This window comes from Ursus arctos, unplaced genomic scaffold (genome assembly GCF_023065955.2).
Source record: "Ursus arctos isolate Adak ecotype North America unplaced genomic scaffold, UrsArc2.0 scaffold_1, whole genome shotgun sequence".
Classification (NCBI taxonomy): Eukaryota; Metazoa; Chordata; class Mammalia; order Carnivora; family Ursidae; genus Ursus; species Ursus arctos.
The window spans coordinates 98,269,113-98,289,946 of record NW_026622763.1 but is presented as its reverse complement, the minus strand read 5'-3'; the positions used below and the strand labels follow the sequence as shown (position 1 = coordinate 98,289,946).

Genomic DNA, 20,834 nt, shown 5'->3' with positions numbered 1-20,834 from the left:
CTTTCTATTATATCAAAAATATGCAAGCGGAATACTGTAACTAAAGTAATATTTCCTTTCTATAAAATAATGAGATAATGGTTATTATTAATCAATTAGGATGACTGGCTCAATCTTATCCCAAAATATCCACTTTTCTTGTCAATTTTATAGATAACCACTTTTTCAATTATTAGATAAAAAAATTAGTTTTTTCAATTATTAGATAACCACTTTTACCAACAGCATGGTAAAAACATAGAACTAAAAACAAGAAAGCAAACAAACAGAATGAAATTACTGGAAACCCATTAAAGCAGAGTTAGAAGGAAAAAGCTCCTCTCCAAATTCTTATTGGGTTCCCCTTAATGCTGGGCTGCCCCCAGCACTGCCAGCCTCCTCCCTACCCAGCACCTGCTCAACACAAAGTTCAGCATATAATCAAAAGGCATGAGGGGACCTTCAAGGAAAGCTGATCACACAATGGCCTAACAGAAGTTTACTACAGTACTACAAAGTTAATTCTCTCTCTCTCTCTCTCGGCCTTTTAAAGCAAAGACTAACAGTTACGCCAATACTAGATATCCTCCAAAAATGCCTTTTACATTCAACATTGATGAATTTTAGATACATGTTTCAACTCAGAATAAAGGTATTTATTAGATATTTATAGTAGACATTAATTCTAAGTACATTATTAAATGAGTACATTCTAAAATATCTAAATATGGAATACAAAGATAACTTTTTCGACAGTGAAATTCACCATTCTAAACAACTTATTAAATCTTATTAAAATGACTGCCAACAAAAAAGTTAAAAATTGTAAAAACACTTACTTCATTTCCATGTTTTTGCAGGAATTCAATTTCCTGTTGTGTGAATGTTGTCATGGAGATAGATTTCACCCTATGTGGTGGATTTAACCCTCTCCTAAAAGAGAAAATATTTTACAAATTTACTATTATGTATCTTAAAAAGTACACATCAATGTAAAACATTTTTAACTAGCAGATTTAAGCATGGAACAGTGTTCGCTCTATAAACTAAAATTATTTAAAAATTATTTTAAACTATTAATCCCCACAATAGATAAGTTAAATTAGATTCACACTAAATAATAAATTTAAATATAAATTCAGGTAACCATCTATTTAGGAACACATAGTACCTGTAACACAAATATTGCTTTATTGTGTTTCTCATGGAAGGAGAAGACTATGTAAGAACTCTACGGTTAAGAATTCAAAAGTTTAAATATTTTCAAATATTTAAAATTCAGAAATTTAAGTATTTTCGTATTTCCTAAGAAAATGACAATGATTTGTTAAGTATGGAGCTATACAAATATTCTAATCAAATAGCCATTACCTTTAAGCTTGAGGCTGATTTGAAAACTGAAAACTAACCCAAGAAAACTGAAAAGTATTAACCCAGAAGAATGAAGCCCCATCTCTCCTTCAATTCAAATGAAAATTTATAATAAAGGACATTTTCAATCACCTCGGAAGGCAGTAAATGCTCAAGAAGAAACTGAAGGGACATGAAGGAATTCGAGAAATAGCCAGATACATGATTAAATGCCTTTAAAGTTCTTTTACAACCTTGAAGCATTTTCTGTATAGACGGCCTTAAGAGAACTTTATGTTTCTTGATGTTTACACTGCATATTAAAACACTGATAGAAATACCTTCAGAGAAGACTAAAAACTATTTACATTTTGTCCAACTATCACTAAGTAGCCTACTCCACCACCCACAAAAATAAGGGTTAAATAATCTATGCAAAGTAACAAGTAATCTATGCAAAGTTTCATAAAACTATGTTTGAGTCATGTCCTCTGCCAAAGGCCTCATTCGGAATGCAAGTTCTAGAACAGATTATTAATACTTTTACATAATTTGTCATACTCATCTTGTAGTCATCCATGCTGAGAGATTTAATTAACAACGATGTAAAATAATAAATGAACCAAAGGTCTTTCAAAAATAACCTGGAAATATTTTTGAGTAATTAAATATGGTGTGTAATAATCCTAGAAATTCACAATATTGTAATTCAACAATAAGGGAAATTCAGAATTAACAGAAGGTCCTCGATTATCATATCCCACTCCTCCTCCCTCCCTGACAGAGAATAGATGGTAGATCTTTCGAATCATGCTTTGAATTAGGGCAAAGCACTTTATCTGTTGCATATTTTGAAGAGGGCAAACATTAAGCTGGGTTTTGTTGCTGTTTTGTAACTAATTCATTTACTTCTAACTCTTGGCTAAATCATAAGATACAGAAATAAAGATTGCACAGTAGAAGAAATTGAACACAGCAATTTCTTAACTATGAAAAAACAACTACAGAATTAATTATTTTCAAGTAAATTTGCAATCACAAATTAAGGCTTTAAAAATATCTTCTGGGGGGCACCTGGTGGCTCAGTTGGTTAAGCACCTGACCCTTAGGTTTCGGCTCAGGCCATGATGTCAAGGTTGTGAGATCAAGTCCCACCCCCGGCTCTGTGCTCAATGAGGAGTCTGCTTGAGATTCTCTCTCTCCCTCTCCCTCTGCCCTTCCAACCACTCACAGGTTCTCTCTCTAAAATAGATAAATCTTTAAAAAATAATAAAAATAAAAAACAAAAATGTCTCCTGAATTTCCAAAGTGAAAATGTAGGAAAGTCATTATTCATTTAAAGCAGTACACTCTGTTTTCCAATTCATCCGTATTATGAGAACAAGACTAGATTCACCATCTTCAGGGAAGCTTATTAATTTATGATGTGTATTTACATCCTACCTTGTTCCAAAGTAACTTAAGAAGGAATTAACTTATTGTTCTCTTAAATTTCACTACTCCTCCCTCTCACTTAGCAATCTGGTTTCTCCTTATTTCGAATACTGCCTTCCTTGTTCCTGCCAACCATTTACTTTTCCACCTCCCTTATGGTATCCTTTAAAAAAAAAAGGAAAAGGCAAAGGAATAATCTTCTAATAAGGAAATGTCAAACACTATTTCAACAGTGTATGTTTTGGATAAGAAATTTTGGAGCAAAGACTTATACTCCTATATTTCTCAGATCATTAAATGAGGAAACCCCAGATTCTTTTTTAGTTATGTTACACAGATGTAATCTCATGAGAGTAGTACAGTGTACGGCTTATTCACTCACAGATCTCATGGCCCTATGGTATCACAAGATCTACTTATGCATAAAGAAGACACTCATATTACTTAAATAAGTAACAAAATTTCGAACTTACAAAACAAATATAACCAGAATGAACTCATAACCAAACTGTGAAAAGACATTTTTCCCCACTAAACAAGAACACTTACTACAGGACTTCTTTAAGTGAGCTGACTTGGTGCATTTAAAATAGGGCTCAATTTACAAAACTGGAAGACACAATCTTGCCAGGCCACAATAATTATACAAATTACACAACTCCAAGAAAATTTTACATGTGTTCATGCTGCCTTCCCTAATTGCCCTTTTATATCCCATTTACTCAGACAGATTAACCATACTCTCAATGCAAGGATATACATGGATTTTTCCCCTTTTAGCCTCCAAAAGCTTTATATAGATAATACATGCTTACAAAATAATTCTGTTAAAAAAAGTGGTAAGTCCAGTCCAAAGTGAAAATTGGTCTCATACACTACGTTAGGATAAATTCACCAATTTGTATCAAGAACCTCATTCACACCTTTTGACCCAGTACTACCCTTTAACAATCTGTTCTAAAGAAGGAATCTGAAACATAGCTAACTAATTATGTACAACATGTTCATCAAACAGGATTATTAACAGGAAAACATCAGGAACAAAATTATCAAAGAGGAAGTGATCAAATAAATGACAATAACACTGTAAACATTATGCATACTTATGGTTATGTTTTTTTAGGATGAAAATTATATAGTACTCTCAGAACCATATAAAAAATATCTGCAAAGAAAACAGATAAACTAAATACCCCCAAATGTTAGCAGTTCTTGCAGATAAATGATAGGACAGGATGATTTTTTTTCTCTTTATAATTTTCTATTCTCTCCCAAGTTTTCCACAATGAATATGCACTATTCTATAATAAGGAAAAAGAAACAGCAAGAAATAACAGAGAGTCCAACTGACTAGTAGCAGTAGTCAAAAATTTTGGACTTTCAGTCCTGGCTATATGGATGTGAATGGCTGTGCTGAAGAATTAGAGAAAGAAAATATGGGAAGGGGAGAACAATTTTCCTTTCTAAAGCTTTCTTTCAGTTTTTCTAAAAAACCTGGAATGCTTTTCCTCCCAAATATACTTACCAGCATCAACACCTTATCCTCACTTTATTTCTCTAAATCAGGGTTTTCTCAATTTTGCCACTATTGACATTTGGGGTCAGGTAACTGTTTATTGTGAGGGGGCTGTTCTGTCCGTTGTAGGATGTAGAGGAGCACCCCAGCCTTTAGGGACTAAATACCAGAAGCATCCTCAAACCAGTAGGGACAATGAAAGATGCTGCCAAATCTCTCCCAGGGAGAAAAATCCCTCTAGTTGAGAATCACTGCTCTAAATATGCAAAATGCTAATTACCAAGCAAAAGAAATTACTGGAATTCCTCTGAATCTTTATTGGATATAAATCCTACCTAGGTTCAATCTTTTACAAAACACTCCATACATTCACCCCATATACAATAAAAAAGTTAAATTTTGCCATAAAGTCATTATTTTCAGAAGAACAGAAAATAGAAATGAACACTTTTTTCTATGAAATGATAAATAACAAAATAAATATACAAGTTTAAAATCTGTATAGTATATATTAAATTTAAGTTAGGAAGGACTGGGGAAAGTGTCCACAAAAAAAATAACCAAACATGGAACTATATTATGTCAAGCATGCTTAATACAAATGCATAGGCAAAATGAAAGTTAATAAGTCAGAACAAAAGTACCTATATTGCACACTTAATCTCATCCAATGTCTACTTTCAATTGTATGGCAGACCAGATATTCTGAAAAGTCTCCTCTGCTAAAATAAGAGAGATGCTCTGTAAGTTACAAAACAAAAACAAAAACAAATCCTAACTGTTAACATATTGTTGAGCTTTTTAGAAAATAAAGGAAATCTCTGAGGATCCCCTCCCAAAAGGGAAAAAAGACATAAAAATTAAAAACTGAGCTGAAACCAAAGAGTGATACAAGTTATATTCAAAATTTAGTATTGCTTAGAAGGCAAATACCAACCAACAATAGCTAAGACAAGATGACACAGCCAAACCTGAGATAGATCTGTTAAACCTAAGACCCTGGATGAGAAATAAAACTGCTTCAGGCTTTAGTATCCCTCAGTCCCAGCAGAAGAATATGCAAATCCTCTCAGAAGGAATGCACTTTAAACTTATGCTATCAGGATCTGGAAAAATTGAGCTCAATAAAAACCATCACACAACAACAAAACATGACACTGCACTTGTCAGTAGATACATTTTTAGACCCATCTCTCCCAAAGACTTTAGATATTGTAGTGATCAAACACAAAATAGAAAATATAGTATTACAGGAAACATAATAAATAAAAGCATAAAAATATACAAGATAAATGGAGTCATCAGAATAACCATGCAACTTTAAAAGTCAGAACTTTTAGAAATGAAAAACTATAAATGTGGAAATTAAAAACTCAACAAAGCAGGTAAAGAGCAGATTAGACACACCAAAAAAGAAAATTGGTGAATTAGAAGATAGAAGAAAAACAATCCAGAAAGCAGCACAGACTAAGGAGACAGAAAAGACTAAAGGAATTAAAAAGGACATCAGAAGGTCTAACATATCTAATCAACACTCTCTAAAGACTTATTATTTTGAGAGAAAGAGAGTGGGTATGGGGAGTGGGGAAGGGCAGAGAGAGAGAGACAACATCCAGCAGACTCCCCACTGAGTGCAGAGCCCAACAAGGGCTCAATCTCAGGACCCTGAGATCATGACTGAGCCAAAACCAGAAGTCTGACACTCAACCCAACTGAGACACCCAGGTGCCCTCTAATCAACACTCTTACTTTTGAGAGTGCAAATGAAAAAAATTAAGAGAGGTGATATTTGAAGAGATCATGGCTGAGATTTTTTGGATCCAGTGAAAGGCACGCATCTACAGATACAAGATTTACAGTGTATCAAAAGCAAGATAAATAAAATCCACACTTAGAAACATTTTGTTGAAACCTCAATAACAGAACAATCTTAAAAGCAGTCAGAAAGAAAAGACCAAGAAAACAAAATTTGACTAAAAGCAGACTTCTCAATGGAAACCAAAAGATAACACAACATTATCTTTTAGTAGTAAGAAAAATTAAGAATGTGAACCCAGCAAAACTATCTCTGAAAGTATAAGATCAAAATAATAATATTTTCACATAAACAAAAACCAAGACTTTACCCCAGGAGATCCTCACTAAAGAAATATAGATTGATGGGGCGCCTGGGTAGCGCAGCGGTTAAGCGTCTGCCTTCGGCTCAGGGCGTGATCCCAGCGTTCTGGGTTCCGGCCCCACATCGGGCTCCTCCACTGAGAGCCTGCTTCTTCCTCTCCCACTCCCCCTGCTTGTGTTCCCTCTCGCGCTGGCTGTCTCTCTCTGTCAAATAAATAAATAAAATCTTTAAAAAAAAAAAAAGAAATATAGATTGTTGTGGCTCCTCGTGGCTCAGTCGGTTAAGTGTCTGCCTTCGGCTCAGGTCATGATCCCAGAATTCTGGGATCAAGCCCCGCAACAGGCTCCCTGATCAACAGAGAGCCTGCTTCTCCCTCTCCCTGCCGCTCTGCCTACTTGTGCTCTCTATCTCTCTCTCAAGTAAATAAATAAAATCTTTAAAAAAAAAAGTCAAGTGTTGTATTAAAAAACAAAAAAAAGAAAAGAAAAGATATATAGATTGTAGAAAAAGAATGACCCCAGGAAGGTCCTGAAATGCAAAGAGGTAAGGAAAGAAACTGGTAAACACCTTTAGGTAAATCTAAAACAAACATCATCTGATTTTAAAATATCCAATTTATGAGGAAGTGGGGATGAATTTATGTCTCACCAACAATAACCCTTAACTGAGGGTACTTTGTATTTTTAAAGACCTTATGTTATTAGGGAAAGGTTAAAATACTGATTAGCTCTAGAATGTCAATATGGAAAATCAAAATTCAATGATGACCATAAAAGTACATGGAATTTACAGCTTCCAAACCAGTATAAAAAGAAAATCAAATCAAAACAAAAAACTGTCATTTTTTTAAATAAAATTAAACATACAATTTCCATATGACCTAGCAATCCCACTCTTATTTACCCAGGTGAAATGAAAACTTACGTTCACCCAAAAATCTGTATATAAACATTTGTAGCATCTCTATTCATATGAATCAAAATCTGGAAACCCAACTGCCCTTCAAATGGGAAATGGATAAATTCACAAGCAATGGAATACTAACTACTCAGCACTAAGGAGAAATGAACTATTGGAATATGCAACTAACTTGGATTCATCTTAAAGGTACTATGCTGAGTGAAGAAGGCAATCTGAAAAGGTTATATACTTAAGATAAAATTTCCATGACATCGTCAGAAAGAAAAACTACAGTGTTAGTTGGCAGGGGTTAAGAACAGAAAAGGGTTAAGAAGAGTCTTCAGGGGTGGTGGAACAGTTCCATGTTCTAATTGTGGTGGCAGTTACACAAATCCATACACGTTAAGACTCATATAACAATATACCAAAAAAGTTAATATTGCTATAGGTTAACTTAAGATTGTCTTGATTCTGTTACTATTCACAGTAACCACAATTTTCACACTAATTAAAATAAATGTTTTCTCATTAGTGGACCTACCTTCTTCTGTACCAAGTTTGATCATTTACTTGAATGAAAACTAATCAAAACTGAATTATTTATCTAGTTATTTCAAAGGTGTATTCATGGAAGCTGGTGCCACCTCCCTTTTTTTTTTTTTTTTTTGCTAAGTCTAGTCTAGCTATCATGTGAATTCAATGTTTATAAAACATTTTACTGTAATGACATTAGTCATAACTATTGGATAAAAGTGTTGTACAAGTAAGCCACATCATTTTTATAGTGCCAATATTGAAGTACCACCCATTCCAGATCCTAAAATACACATTTTAAGTCTCCAATTTAGTGTGAAAAAAAAAAGAATTAAATAATGACTCATTTAATAACAACAGTATTGGTATTTTGAAAGCATGTTTGCCAGTTAATTGGTTTCAAGAAGTTCCAAAGTCACCTACTGGTACAGCCCAATATGTTTTCGTAGTATAATTAAGTTATATGCAGATCCCCAAGAGCTTTAGTTTTGAAGACCACCACCCAGGTACGACTGTAACCAGATGGTGTGACTCATTCCATATGTCCACCAGTATGCTGCTCTTAACTACGCCTCAAACAATCTTGCAAATAGCCATTTGTTCAACTCAAATAACGATGTATACTGGGTGAATAGGAAAGCTTGTTTAGTTTTATTCATTGTTTTTCTCCTGCTGGGAGAGAAACTGGCTAAAATATTTTAATAGACTGTGGAAATTTATGTGATTGTTAATCTTGACATGAAGCAATAAAGTTAATTTGATATTTAGATCTATCCCAATCCTAGTTATTTAGTAAAAATATTACATATAGATGGAAGATGCCTTTAACAGGACATCAAGATTTTACAAACTATCGATGCCAAGGCATTATATGTACTAGATAGTCCGGAAATATTAGTCTATCCAGAACCCAACTTTAAGATACTGAAAACACACACACACACACACACACACACACACACGATATAAACCACATCTGTTATTTTGGGTTTTTTCTGAAAGTCACAAATACTACACCGTAAAGTCCTTTTAACACTTAGGGGAAACATCTAAAAAATAATACTCAAGTAACAATTTAAACCTAATTAAGGTATCCCAGTTAAATGTGGCCACCCCACCCCACCCCCTGCAAAAAAAGGGGGGGGGGCGCCTGGGTGGCTCGGTCACTTTAGCTTCCAACTCTTGATTTTGGCCCAGGTTATGATCTCAGGGTTGTGAGATCGAGCCCCCCATCAAGCTCCAGGCTCTGTGCTGGGTGGGAGCCTGTGTAAGATTCTCTCTCCCTCTTCCTCTCCCTCTTTCTTGTCCCTCCCTCTCCACCCACCCAGCTCATGCTCTCCCTCTCTCTTAAAAAAAAAAAAAAAAAAAGTGGACAAAACCCAAGAATGTCTTCACAAACCTCTCCAAACCTCACTGAAATGAAAGCAAAGGAATAAAAAGGCATTAACCCACACAGAGAGACAGAGAATAAGGGAGGAAGCCAAAAGCATACTATAGTTCTCTAATAACAAAACTTGGAAGATAAAAAGTGAATACACCAGCAGTAATTGACTTTGCAGAGTAAAGAAAAGCAAAACAGAAGTTCCTTCAAAGAGAAGCGAACTAGAAGCTGATTCCCACTCTAGAACCCCTGAAAGATTCACAAAAGGAATTAGAGGCAGGTTAGGGGGATTTACATTGGGTCAAAAATAAACTCCCAGTTGCCCTACAGCCACAAGACTACCCCTACCAGGCCCTAGGCAAAAGTCTGAATGAAAATTTAATCTGCAGAGATTATCCGAATAGACTCTGGCCTCAGGCATAGCTAAAGACTGTTATTAGGTACTCTGCTAAAAACTAAGGAATTCAAACTGAGACTCTACCTACTGAATGACAGATTACATGCCCCTAGTCTCCTTCCTCAACTTGGATCCCAGAAAAATGGCAGCCAGGCTTTTTTAGTCACCAACAAGAAAGAATATTGGAGAAAATATCTCTGAACTAAAAAAAAGCATGACTTCCAAACCAATGAGTCCAAAACAATGGCTACAATATTGAACAAAAGACCTAACCAAAATGCTTCAATGTACGGCTCAGAAAAGCAGGAATAAAAAAAAGATCATATATACTCCCAAAGAGGGAGAGGGAAAATGGGGCACAAAGAATCAGTAATAAGAATAGTGCTGGGTGGCTCAGTCAGTTAAGGGTCTGACTCTTGGTTTCAGCCTAGGTTGTGATCCCAGGGTCCTAGGATGGAGCGCCAACTCAGGCTTTGCACTAAGCGTGGAGTCCACTTGAGATTCTCTCCCTCTGCCCCTTCCCCCATGATGCTCAAGCCCTGTCTCTCGAATAAATCAATGCTTAAAAAAAAAAAAAAAATCAGACTTCCCAACATCAATACTGAGGATGTCAAGACAATTAAGCACTGCCTTAAAGTCTCAAGGATAAAGTATTTCCACCTTATGAATGGGAACAAACTATCAATTTAAAAATGAGGGCAGAAGAAGACATTTACACCACAGACCTCTCAAAACGATCTTCCACTGACCTTTAATCAGGAGGCTGAGGGAGATGAGGGGCTCCTGGAAAGAGAGGGTCCAACACAGGTTAGACATGAAAAGAATTTCCAGAATGAAGGCAGAAGAAAAGCCCAGGACGACCACTGCATAGAAGGTCTAGAGAGCAGCATTTCCAGACTAGAAGATGACAAAAGTACCCAGAAAAGATTTATCAACTTAAAACAAAAATAAAAAGGTATCTGTTGTGTCTGATCATATTGAAAGAAATTTTATGCCTCAACCAGAGACACTTATCTGGGGATATACTGATACGTACATGAAAAAGCAAATGAAGAGAACTACACAAGTACAAACTTCAGGGGGAAAAAGGTTGTACAAGTAAGAAAATAACAGAAGCGATATAGTGTATGACTCAGCTGAAAAGTATACATATTCGTGCAATAAAGCAAATACAGAATAGTGATTTAACCAACAACTGTGATAACATTATACAGAAGAGGTAGAGACAGTAGGTAGAAAAGGAGAAAGAAGTGTTAAGAGGACCAAATACTTATCTTCCTCCTTGTACAGTAGAGAAGTCAATATTATAAAGCCAAAACTGAAAAATTCTTTAAAATAGCTGTAAGCGCGTTAGCTAGAAATATTAAGGTAAACATAGAAGGAGGGCACACACAAGAGTTGACAGTCACTGTCTAGGGCAATAAGAAATGGCAGAAGGGAACGGGTGATGGTTGTTCATTTAAAGCCTTTGCCTTTTTAAAGAATGTGCAGGTATTCTTTTGTTAAATAATTAAAACTGAATTAAAAATTGAGCATAAATGGGGCGCCTGGGTGGCACAGCGGTTGGGCGTCTGCCTTCGGCTCAGGGCGTGATCCCGGCGTTCTGGGATCGAGCCCCACATCAGGCTCCTCCGCTATGAGCCTGCTTCTTCCTCTCCCACTCCCCCTGCTTGTGTTCCCTCTCTCGCTGGCTGTCTCTATCTCTGTCAAATAAATAAATAAAATCTTAAAAAAAAAAATTGAGCATAAACAAGAATGGATATAAACAGGGGGTGCCTGGGTAGCGCAGTCGTTAAGCGTCTGCCTTCGGCTCAGGGCATGATCCTGGCGTTCCGGGATCGGGTCGCACATCGGGCTCCTCTGCTGGGAGCCTGCCTCTTCCTCTCCCTCTCCCCTGCTGTGTTCCCTCTCTCGCTGGCTGTCTCTCTGTCACATAAATAAATAAAATCTTTAAAAAAAAAAAAAAGAATGGATATAAACAGTTCTTGCTCTTCAAAACTAAATTTAACTGACATACAGTTAAAGACTGTTATCTTTAATGAAAAAGTTCGAGGAATTTTTAAAATTTCTGAAGTATCAAGTCTGTTTACTAGACACCAGAGATCTTTTTGTAGAAGTACCTACTGAATACAACTGTCCCAGGTTGTCCCAAGGTAGAGCTACCAAGATTCACTGAGTAAGAGATAAAGCTTTGAAGACAAAGAGTTTTCACATCTTCCCACATTATTAGTTCCACTGATTTTAACTCTCCTCATCAAAGAGCTTGCACGGTCTAACAAAAAATGGGGGAAGAACAAGAATTTTTAGAATCTGACAATGACAAGAAAAATTCCTCTCTTCCTTTTATTAACACGCATGTTTCTCTGTAACTTCCATACACTTGTGTCCTATCTCCCCCTAGATAATGTACCTATTACCTCTTCCACATACAGGCCTTAGACTTACCCAAAGATAGTGACCATATGTATAGCTCCTCACACCCACTAGTATTTTCTTCTTTAAGCTAACAACATTTCTGGCTCCTGCAAATGTTCTTCTCATACACAGTTTTTTAAGTCTCCTTATCATCCTGATAAAATTCCTTAGAGCATGCTGCAGTTAATGTACCTCTTAAAAGAAGCAACCAGAATAAAAGCAAAATGTAATTATGACTTCCCTCCCTCTAAAACAGCATGGTACCAATCAAAAAGAGACGACGTCTTACTCAGGAATCTTTGAAATAAATATGTTCTAACTTAAAACAAACAAACAAAAAACCCTATCATTCCTCGTATTTCGAACAATTCAAACAAGTTTCCCATCCTTACTGTAACATAAGTCAATGAATTTCATTCTTATCACACCTAATCAGGGGTCTTTAGGGCAAGAGCTCTCATGTGTGGGCCTATAAAGGATGTCACAAGGAACCTGCTACTAATTAAAATAGTTATGAATGATTTCCCTTTTTTTATATACATTAGAGAAATCCATGATGGCTATTCCTAACCAATTATCACTCCGACCATATCAAGTGGGAAATGCATTAATAAGTCTGGGGGAAAATGGGAAGGGTAACAGCATCTAGTGCTGAATTATCTCCATTGGAGTTTCTCAAGAATATGAGCATTATGCATGTTGTATAAAAAAGAGTGAAATTATGATGTCACCATGCCACATATGCTTAAGAGTTTTCCCAGGACAGAAGATGTTCACAGCACTACAGAAAAATCCCTCTTAATCAATTTGCAAGATGAATCCGTTTTCTCCTCTTTGCTAAAAAACATACAGTGAATGCCTACTGCACAACAAACATTTATAGCTAGGAGGCCACTTTCTCCTGCTCCTTCCAACTGAGTTTTATGTTTATCAAGTATTGTTTAATATAATAACTTGGTAATACAGTTGGCACAGTATTTGGTAAATATATAGTTGAAGTGAATACTTTGTAAAATACTGACACAAGTGAGAACTGCTTCCATAAAAACGAAGTATTTTAGAGACTTAACTAAATTCAATTACTATGAAAAGCTGTTACTTACCTGTAGACAAGAATTGTAAAAGACTGAAAAAAAGACCTAGAACAATCCAGCACTCAACTTACTTTAAAAAGTAACTTAAAATTCTAAAAACTGTAAACACAATGTGAGTCTGGGTCATATCAAAGGGACAAAGAATCTAATCAGTAGAACCACATTCAAAGAAAAGTACTAGGTGTTACATTAAAACACTGGCAAATTAACAATTATGTTAAAAACCTAAGTATATAAACACATACATATATATATACGCATACATATATAACTTTTAAAACAAATCTAATCACTATCAATCCTAAATGCACAGGGTGAGAGGTTTTAATTACAATTCAGATAAAGAAAACAGCAAGAGAGTTCATTCATGGCAGTATAGATGGGCCAAATTCAAAACAGTCAGTGCCAAATTCACATTACACTCACGATACACAATAGCAGCTTCTGAATAAAATTCAAAGAAAACACAAAGTTAAGAAAAGCTAAGTTCCTTTACATTTTTTAAAAAAGCATAGCTATAAAGCAAAAACGCACGTATATCCATAAGCTATCCATCCTGCTTTTAAAATCCAAAGAAATTAAAATCTATTTAAACCCCAAAACACAGAATTCACAATAATTTATAATAATTCATGGGAAATCTTTATACCTTTGCTAGTGGTAGAATCAGCATTAGTTCTGGATCTCAACATTAACCAGGGTATCACAACAAAGCATCAAGAATGTATATGCTATATTTTACAACTTAAAGTTGGGGGAGGAATAACAGCACCTTCCTCAAATGATTTTTATTAGAATCACACCTGACACACAGCTAGCACTCAATAAATATGACTAATAGTTATTATTATTATTATTATTATATTTTCCACTTCAACAAATATGTTGTCATAACCCCAACACATGTACTAGTGCCAGGAAGTTCATATTTGCTTAAAAAAAAATTCTGTCCTTCATAATGGGCAAGTATCAAATCATTTTCCCACTTATACTAAAGTGAAATTGTACTACATTTTCAAAATACCTCATCAAATACAGCCACATTGGAGTACTAAAAAATGAAAAAGGAATTAAAGATATAAATCACTGCCCACTGTAACCTCATGAGGTCCTGAATATTATAAACAGAGCTCCAAAAGAGTATCTGATTCCAATCCACTCTAATGCTAATAAATGTATAAAAACAAATTAAATGCCTTTTCATCTAACTTTAATGTCAAAATTCTTGCAATATTCACCATAAAAATCAAAATGCACACAAAATTAATAACATGTAAGTTAATATCAGGCTATATTTATACATCTATGAAATTCCTACTTTAAATACCCTGTCCACATAAAATAGCTGGCAGTGAGACAAAGTGTTTCTTAAAGGTTATTTTTTATTTTATCTAAACCCTCTCTGAAAAACTTGTGAATCACTTTTTAAAGATGAACAATTCTTATTTACTGATCACACTAATGTTAAATAATTTGGTCTAAAACTAGTCTTTAAATGAACTAAAGTTCTTTGGCATGAAGACAATAGTCTGTTGTTGGCTATCCATTCATAATTTTACGTATTTCGGTAGCTAGAACCAGAAAGAAAATGACAAATTATCTGTTATAATACCCCCATTCTACCTCAGTAATAAATACTATAACTGCACCTAAATTTGAAGTTTCACAATCTGAATTCAGTTATATGCCCTGAATGAGCATCAAACAAGCATATGACAGTCATCGGGAAAAAGATTCTCTGAGTCTAGTAAAATAAACAGTTAAGATGCTTGTTCAATTTGTTTAAACAAAGATACTGCTAAATTAATGATAAAAGGTATATGACTAACCTCTAAAATTTAGAATTCATGACAGTAATAAAAATTATTTTTAAAAAATTAAAAAAATAAAATTAAAAAAAAAATTCATGACAGTAGATACTGTTTATCGTATATTAGCATTTTCTAGGCAATCGGGTTTTCCCAATGATAGCTAGAGGCCTTATACTTTGTAAATCCACTGCTTAGCCTCATCCTTTCATATAGTATATGTTCGATAACTGCTCGTATTGTACCATCTAATCCTTATACCAATCTTAAGCTATGCATTATCTTCTTTACACAAAAGAAACTGAGGCTGAAGAGAAAGATCCAGGTCAACTGGCACATGGTGGCCTGGCTTAATACGTTGCCCTAAGTCACAAAGCTAGTGGCTGTGCCTGATTTCAAAATTATATTCTGCCAAGTATACCATATCATCTAAATAGCAAACATATTATTATTAAACTCAATAGTTACTTAGTTCTTCTCAAATTATTTTCCTTTATTACTGCTTTTCAAGGACAGAAATATTTAGGAGCTTCAATAGGTACCTTCAATATTTCCACAGTACACATCTGATCCAGCATCTATGCCTTCCCTCACAAGAATCCCAGATTTCTGATTGGAGAACTCTATTTGGGGATCTTTGTTGTTCCAATTACAGAATATGGGTCCCATCAGGGCACTGGTTCAAGGTGGCTATATGACATGAGTGAATTGCAAAACTTTGGAAAAGTTGGGACACCGATATAAAATAAGGCAATATGCAGCCCCAGGAGCTGGAAGCAGCCATCTTTAGATGAGAGGAATCTAGGCAACAACATTAAGCCACTGGAAAAGTCTTACTTAAAAACAAAGAAAAATCTAAACTCATAGATTTTTTATAAGGTGCTTTTTGTTTCAATGTCTTTCACATACTGTTCCCTACTCATGGAATATCCTTTCCCCCTTGTTTAATACCTCCCATCTACTGGGCAGCTATTACGTACCAGGCATCAAGTGAGATGTTAAACCCATCTTATCTCTAATACTGAAAACTAATCTACATCCAAAACCTACAAGGTAAACTTTACCCTCACTATTCATGGATGAGAAAATTCAAACTCAAGGAGACTGAGTGACATTCTCAATACCACACAGCTAATAAGCAGAGCCAGGATTTAGGGCCAGGTTTATCTAGCTCACAAGTACTTGTTCTTTCAACAACATTGAAGCAGCCAGACACATGGATCTTGTCTTTAGAGGTCTTTGCTCAGGCATCAAATCTTCTGTGAAGCTTTCTCTATCCATTCACATATTTCAGCGATAGCTCATTTAGAGAAAGAAAATATTACAACGTATTATCACTGTTTACATATTTAGAATGCAAGCTCCTTAAAGATAGGAGGATCCAAGAATACCAGTGCCTCCCACAGTGTATGACATAGGCCAGTCAAGCAAACATTTGTAAAATCATCAGTGAATGGAGATATGAAGTCCTATTACGGATTTAATTCTTTAAAATAAACAACTGTCATTATACTGAGATATCCTTTTATATAGAATGTTTCAGAAATGTGGGTTTTAGAAGAAATGTGTAAATTATTTCTTGATCTCATACATTTGCTGCATAAACTAAATGTTGCCCTGCTAGACTTATGAAGAACCACAGAGAAATGTCAGAAATTCAAAAGAGTAACTAAAATAACTACATACATTTTTTTAAACCAAGTATTTCATATGTACCAAAGGATCTTGTGTTTAGTAAACACAGGACGTATTTATTATGCACGTAATAAAAATCAAATACACTTAAAACACTGGACTGTTGGCTTCATCTTAGAACCAAAGTTGCCTAATCCATGTCACTTTATCTGTAAGTGAAAAGTATGAACCAGACTATCTCCTAGATTCCACCTAGCTCTATGATTCTGTTGTAATTCAATAATACTACTGTCAACTTCTCAGAGTGCTTCCCTAACTACAATCTAAAGTAACCTCTCAAACAAGGTCTCCGCTATCACACTATTTTAGTGCATACTTATCCCAGACATTTTTCTCATTTAATTACCTATGTATTATCATCTCCCCTAGTAGAATGTAAGCACCAAAAGAACAGGGATTTTACAGTATTCATCAGCACACCCCAAAGCTTCACACAACACAGCAGACACCCAGTATATGTTTGCTGAAGAAATAACATTCATGGAAGACTAATAATACCTTGTTGCCCAACATAAGGGGAAAAAAGCAAATCGTACACTGCTGGGCATATCCTACATTTTCTAATATATTATGTACTTTGTCTCAGTATTAATCTTACAAAGGTTTTTTGGGGGGGTGCCCAAATTACTTTCTATGAAAGAATGCTACAAATGGTATAACAAAGGTTTTAAGAGTATTTAGTGACTACTTGAAATAGAAGATAATTAGTACATAAAAGCAACTTATCAGTTCCAAAATTATGCTCCAACTTTCCAAAGGAAATTTCACAGTAACAAAGTAACAAAAATCTTATCAAAATAAAGCTTAATAAAGCAAAGAAGAATACAAACCATCCCAAAAATTCAAGACGGTAGTCTCCATTTTTCTGAAACAATGCTATCTTCTCACCTCTCCCCATTTCTGTATACAGCCTGATATCGATACTGATAGAGAACTCCTACAGACACCACCACATGTACAATGACACAGCTTCTAGTCAATATCTTATTTCCATTAAAACTTTCCCCAAACTCAGACTCTTTTTGGACCATAAAGCTAAAACCCCACAATCTCATATCTGCTTCTCTGCCTCCCTCACAATTAGGCCTCTTGAACTTTTCCCTTGGGATTCAAATCTCTGCCATCAAGACATTTTAATCGCGCTACTACTCCTCAGTGCCTGTTTTCTCCCCGCGACCTAGGTACTCTCGACCCGAGTCAAAAAAACAAACAAACAAACAAACAAAAAACCCAGGCTACGCATCCTTGCTCTTTCCCACCCTAGCTTCTCCCCCACCCCCTCTATGGGCGCCCGGCAGGTGCCCAGTTGGGGACCTCCGCGCCCCGGCCGCCGAGAGGCGGGGCACACAAAAGACCCGCACGGCCCTCCCCAGCCTCCTCCGGTCTCTCCCCTCCAGCCCCATCGGGTCAGCGCCACGGAGAGCGGACGCCCTAGGGAGGAGGCGCCGGCACCGCTGGGACCAGCGATGCTCGCCCCAGGCGCCCCTTTCTGACCCCACCTTCGCCCACGCCCCACCCACGAAGGCTGCCCTGGGCCGAGACCCTCGCCCGGAGAGACCGTAAGTGCATCCCCAGGCCAGCAGCAGGGGCCGAGCACATCCCGCCCGCCGGCCTCCGCCGGCCTCCGCCGCCCCTCCCCGCGAACCCGCGCTCCAACTGCCGCCCCGGCCCGAGCCGGCGCCCCCGCTGGCCTCCCGCGCCTCCCAGCGCCCCCGCCCCGCCGCCCGCTCCCCCGCCCCCCCAACCCGGGGGAAGGGCCCACGCCTGCCCGGCCGCCCCGCACTCACAGGCTGCCAGAGCAGGAGGTACAGACGAAGGAGCCGACCGTCATGTTCACGTAGGTGGGGCCGCGCTGGTCGCAGTCGAAGCACTTTCGGTTGTGCGGGAGACCCGTCATGTCCCGCAGCATCTTCAGGTGCTTCTCCTCCTGCTTCCGCTTCGCGCTGGCCGCCATGGCCGCGGCGCCGAGGGAGGAGGCCGGCAGGGCCGGGAGCGGGAGCCGGGCGGCGCTGCGCCGGGGGCCCGCGGTCCCACGGGCCGCCCTGGCCGCGGCCGCCGCCCTCCGTCAGCGCGCGCCGCCCGCGCCGGACCTGGCCGCCTCGGCTCGACTCGACTGCGCTGGGCGCGGCGCGGACGCTGCGGAGCGCGGGCTGACGGGCCACACCAACCGGCCGGGCCGGGACAACCGCCGCCGCCTCCGCTGCCGCCGCCACCTTCCCGACTTCTCCGGAGGGGAAAAGAGGAGGAAGGGGGACGGCAAGAGGAGGCCCGCCCCGGGCGGCCGGAGGCCAAGTGTCGGCTGGCGCCCTCTGCTGGCCAGGAGGAGTTAGTGACTGCGGCCGCGCTGAGGCCTGGATTTGGGCGGGGCAAAGTAGCAAAGATTCAAAGGTGATGGTGATGATAGGCAGTATTTATTAGAGAGTTTATATGTGCTAAGCGCATTACCTGACTTAACTTCCTCCTCTGCTCAAAACTCTCCAAGGGTTGCCCACTGCTTTGGGGATAATCCCAGGTTCCTCGCCGTGCCCCAAAAGGCGCTCCCTCATCTAATCCACCTACCTCTGTCACCATCCTGGTTTCTCACCACAGCTAGCTTTCTAGTTTGTACCCCACACACGACAAGCTCCCTTCTGACCCAGGACCCTTGCCCTGCTGTTCTCTCTATATTAAGGTTTCTCAGCCCTGCCATTATTCACATTTTGGACTCTATAATTTTTTGGTGTGGGGGATATTGCGTTGAGGGATATCCCACCGCATCCCTAGCCTTTATCCACTAGATGCCAGAACGACCCCCTTTCACACCCTCCGTGTGGCAACCAAAAATCCCCACACGTTACCAAATGTGGAGCCATGGTAGACAGGGATATAGTCAATTCATTTATGCACGTACGGCAACCTTCCTCAGCCCACCCAACCCGTTTAAAGTTGCGACCCACCTTCCTGAAAGTAGCCCTCCCTCAAATGGCTGTGTTGGGTTTTCTTCCTAGTTCTAGCTATTTGAAATCCTGCTTCTTATTTAGTGTTTACTGAGTGTTGACTGGGATCCCCCGTTAGGCTCCAAACAGCCTGACCCTGGCATTTTCCTCTCTACTCCACCCTCTGCCCCTCCCAGAGCTCAAAGCTCGGTGCTTGGTGTTCATGGAATGAATGCATTCAGTATCTGATTTAATCTTCACAAGATCCCTTTGGGGTAAGGATTACTGTTCCTTCCATCTCACAAATATGGAAGCTAAAGCTCTGGGGGATTAAGTAAATTTACTGGAGGATACATATGGGAAAACCGGGATTCCAACCCAGACCGTCAGACCATAGGACCCAAATCTCTTCCTTGCTCTAAGCAAACACAGCCAGCAGGATGTTGGAAATCATCCCTGCCCCTCGTTTCCCAAAGGAGTGCATGGAGACCCAGAGAGCTGAAGTTCCAAAATTATGCAGCTGGTGAATGGAAAAGTAAGATTACAACCCACATTTCTTAATTGCCACAGCCAGCCCTCAGACCTCGCTTGAAAGTAACTGGACGAAACTCCCAGGTCAGACTTCATGTTAATATAATGCTATTAATAATAGCTAAATATTACAAAAAAGTGATCATCAGATTTTGGATTGGTCAATGGATTTATTCTTTAACTTTCTATTAGGAAAAATATCAAACTCCCATGAGACTGTGGCCCATCGTCAATAATTATCAGCTCATGGCTAATGTGCTTTCTACCCTCCCCATCTTCCCATCCCCCCTCCTATTATTTTGAAGCAAATTCCAGCTAGCATACCATTCATCTGCACATGTTAGTTTGCATTGCTAAAATAAATAAATAATAACTTTTTTTAACCGAACCACGATACCATTAGCACACCTAAAAGATTAACCATAATTCCTTAAAAATCATGAAATATCCCAGCAAGATTTGAAGTTTCTCTCTGATGTTTAAAAAAGTGCTTATAGTTTATTTCCATCTATACATTGTAGTTGGGTAATATATGGATGGGTAGTAAAGTCTCTGCGTATCTGCTTTATCTACTTTTCCCTTGTAATTCTTTTTTTTAAGGAACTGGGCCCTTTGCCATGTTGTTTCCCACAGCTTATGTTATTTAACACCCCTACCTTTCCTAAAAATTGTGGTTGGGTCAAGTTCACTTGTTTCCAGTTGTTTTTTTTTGTTGTTGTTCTTGGCAGAATTTTATTTCTTCATCTGCTTCCACCAGGCAGCACAT

The 20,834-nt window shown here is 38.1% G+C and overlaps 1 protein-coding gene across 10 annotated transcripts in view; it reads right to left on the bottom strand.

Annotated features, from left to right (window-relative positions):
* The window catches only part of AGFG1 (ArfGAP with FG repeats 1), a 78,673-nt gene extending 60,011 nt beyond the window's left edge, over window positions 1-18,662 (bottom strand). For 3 of the 10 annotated variants that reach the window (XM_044381009.3, XM_044381014.3, XM_044381017.3), the window contains exons 1-2: window positions 18,410-18,657; window positions 819-912 (exon numbers count right to left, since the gene is read on the bottom strand). In XM_044381009.3, the coding sequence (XP_044236944.2) occupies window positions 819-912; window positions 18,410-18,576 (261 nt within the window). In that variant the 5' untranslated portion in view covers window positions 18,577-18,657. Of the gene's footprint in view, window positions 1-818; window positions 913-18,409 lie in introns of all 10 variants that reach the window. The other 7 variants (XM_026491785.4, XM_048214217.2, XM_044381000.3 and 4 more) reach the window with 6 other exon arrangements.
* Between the last annotated feature and the right edge of the window lie 2,172 nt (window positions 18,663-20,834).